General features: G+C 40.7%; 1 protein-coding gene across 1 annotated transcript; it reads right to left on the bottom strand.

Annotated features, from left to right (window-relative positions):
• Positions 1-506: 506 nt before the first annotated feature.
• LOC110306110 (olfactory receptor 1A1) lies at positions 507-1,448 on the bottom strand. Its single transcript, XM_021178302.1, has one exon. It carries the CDS (start codon positions 1,446-1,448, stop codon positions 507-509), a length of 942 nt encoding a protein of 313 aa, XP_021033961.1.
• Positions 1,449-3,645: the final 2,197 nt, after the last annotated feature.

Raw genomic sequence — 3,645 nt, 5'->3', positions numbered from 1 at the left:
GAAAAACCAAAAAAAAAATTTTTAAATTAGCTCATATCACTCCTATTCACATTTTTTTGGATGCAGATTAAATAACCAAGATTGTGAAGGTACAGCCAGATGTTAGGACAGGTCTTGTACACATAGACTTGCAGGCTAGCTGTTGTGATAAATACAGTTGTTAGAAAAAAATCAGCACGTCTTTGATGCATGTGGTACTCTGATCACAGCCTGTGACATAGGCAGCACAGATATTATTAGTCTGATTTTGATGCATTAAAGTCAAAGGTGCTCAGTAGGCTGGTGAGAGCTGAACCCAGAGCCATGTGTTGGCAGAGCTTTCTGCCCAAGGGAGCAGAAATTCATTGATATTAGTGCATTGCAAAAATTGCCTCCTCAGACTATCAAAAAATGCTCATGAGGGATGGAATTTCAAGCTGGAAAGATGACAAGCAGCTTCTTGCAGGGGTGAAGCTGATTTTCCTAGTGCTTCTGACTTGGGCCCACAGTATCAGCTATGCATGGTCTCACATGAGGGAGGAAGAAGAAGAGGGGCAGTGGAAGAGTTTCTTGATAGCAGCCTTCATGTCCCGGTTCCTCAGGCTGTAGATGAAAGGGTTCAGCATTGGGGTCACTGCCGTGTACATCACAGTTATCAATGCGTGCTTCAGACTGTAACTGGTCAGGGGCCGGAAATACATGCCCATGACTGTCCCATAATACAAGGACACCACTGTCAGGTGAGAGCCACAGGTGGACAAGGCCTTCAGGAAGCCCTTGGTGGATGGAACCCGCAAGACTGTGGAAAAGACCCGGACATAGGAGATGATGATGCACAGCAGTGGCACAGAGAAGACCCCCACCCCAAGGTACATCATCTTCACATTGAAGCGGATGTCAGAACAGGACAGCTGGAGCAAAGGTGTAATGTCACAGTAGAAGTTGGCCACATCCTTATTGCCACAGAAGGACAATCTAGCTGTGAGTAGGGTATGGGGCAGTGCATTGGCATTTGCAATCACCCAGGACCCAGCAACCAGCAGGACACAAAGTTGTGGACTCATAATTGTTGCATAATGAAGCGGGCGGCTGATAGCCACAGCTCGGTCATATGCCATTGCAGCTAGTATATAACTGTCTGTGTTTCCTAATGATATCATGAAGTACATCTGTGCCATACATCCCCCAAAGGAGATGGCCTTGCTACCTAGGAGATGGTTGGCCAGCATCTTGGGAATAGTTACAGAGGAGAAGAAGATGTCAACAAGGGAGAGGTTGGCCAGGAAAAAGTACATAGGGTTATGGAGGCGAGTGTCAGAGTGAATAGCTAGGATGATGAGCATGTTCCCAATCACTGTGATGGGGTAAATGAACAGGAAGAGGATGAAGAAGAAATATTCCTGCTCCTGCTGCCTTGTAACTCCCAGGAGAGTGAAATCTATGGTAGAAGACTCATTTTCTTCTCTCATGGCTCCTTCAACATGAAAGTAGACATGAACCCAGAACCATTAGTGCAATTATGATCTATGTTAGCACATATAACAGTTTACTCAAGGGATCAGCTCTCTGTACACACAGATCTATGAAATTAGAGCCATATAATTTTGGGAATTTCCTGTTGGTCAATGGCAAAAGTAGTTATTTACTCCTAAACACACATCTAAGTAGTAAGTGAGCACCTCTGACTTACAGTTTTCCCATCAACACTTTCACACATCCATCTAAGATTTGATCATTTCATAATTAAAATGTAAATAACCTATATTTTCTTGTCTCATAGTTAAGGGGAAATATTAATTGTTCATTCTGCATGTAAAGCAGTTTTTCCTTTTCTGGAGAGTTCTGAATTAAAAATTTAGTATAATGGTAAGGACATTTTGGGGTAATGAAATATTTCATTGCAACCAGCCTGTTAGTATTAATGATAGCCTGGAAATGTGGAGTTGTTGCACTGAGCAGGCACTATAGCATGAAGAGGTATCAGTGTCTACTGTGGTCACTGGAGGGTTTTAACCATGATGGTCACTGGTGTTAGTTCAGTGAATGTTCTCAGAATCCCCACTGACAAAAATAGATTTCATAGACTCTTTATTGGTGACAAGTGCTCTAGTGTACACCACCATGATGTGTCTTTCTCCAGCCTTTCCTCTTTTTATTTCTTTTGAAGAGTCACAGAACCACATTGTGGTTATATCTACAGATTAGTTAACTCTTAGGTTTGTTTACAAAGGTTTCAATTTTCTGCCACATTTCCATGTTCAGGCATCTTGCCCACATGTCTGGCTTAACTTCCTTTAGCATATTACAGGCTAAGAAGAAATAGCCATGGTTTGTGGAGAAAAACAACACATAGTTCAGTGTGTGAAGCATATGTGTATGAGATCTTTCACTGAGTCTGTAGCATGTTGACTGGATTAGGATGGTGGCTAAAAACACCCTCATAATCTGTTTGTCTCTGTCCACCAATGTTGGAGTTACAGGTATGCACAGTCATGCCCATCTGTGTATCAGGGTGCTGGAGACTTAAAATCAGGTTCTCATGCTTTCACAACAACTGCTCTTACCCACTGAGATATCTCATCAGGCCCATATTGTTTACTCTAACTCCCAGTAGATTGTCATTCATAGTGTACAACAATCAACCCACATTCCATGTTTGTTTAGCTGACTAGTATTTCATTTTTGGAAGTGTCCAGTTTATCTTCTCTTGAATGTACATGTGATAGTGTTTATTGTTTATATAAAAAGTTATTGCACAATTCAGCCTTTCTGCTTTCTATCTCGATGCTTTAGTATGTTTGACCACCATGGTTTAGTACCTGAAGTGTTACAATATTTTCTTAGTTGCTTCTCTAGTCTCCTCCTCTCTTCCCTATCTTGTGCTCTTATACTAACTATGATTAAGTCTACTAACTGCTTAGCCAAGTGTGCTACTTTGGACTTTTTGAGAAACAAATTTAAACTACATTTCCCAGTCTCTGTTGTAGGGAGGTGCAGCTGTGTGACTGAGTTCTAGCCAATCCAATTAGGTGTTCTAGTTTTGGGCTTCTTTCACACTCTATTGCTGACTAGAAGTGTTGAAGAAATTGAATGGAATGATGGGGTCATGTTGTGGGATGAACTTATATCAAGAGCTTCCCACATACAGGAATGATACCTCAAACAAAAATATCTTTTACATTTACCTTGTGGAAAATAGTCTTTTATTCTTGTTTAAGTCATTGACAGCCTATGATAAGTTTGCTATAGTACTTGAGACATTTGTAGTTCACTAATCTTTCCAAAGTGATTTTTATTAAAGTTAAATGAATATGTGATTAATTCAATCACCAATTTTCAGTATTTCTTACATGAATTTCTTACATGGGGATGTAGGTCTAATCATCCTTTTTGTAGCTAATGACAATGTTCCTTTTCATCACTGCACCAAAAACAGCTTAGCTTGATCTCTTAAGCTTCCCTTCCTCTTCTTCATGATGCCTCATGTTTCAAAAAGTTTAGTTAACACAGAGGCCTGAGACTGTGGGTAGCTTATGTGGCATGGAAGGGTAAGACTCCAGAGGGAGGCTTGGGCAACATGGTGGACTAAGTTGATGTTGACCTGTCTCATTTCCATGAAAGCACACAGAAGTTGTAGATTATTATAAAAACAAAAAGCACATTAAA

This window comes from Mus caroli, chromosome 11, assembly GCF_900094665.2.
Source record: "Mus caroli chromosome 11, CAROLI_EIJ_v1.1, whole genome shotgun sequence".
In the NCBI taxonomy this organism is placed as follows: domain Eukaryota; kingdom Metazoa; phylum Chordata; class Mammalia; order Rodentia; family Muridae; genus Mus; species Mus caroli.
Note: the sequence above shows the minus strand (reverse complement) of the source record. Positions and strands in the feature narration are given on the sequence as shown.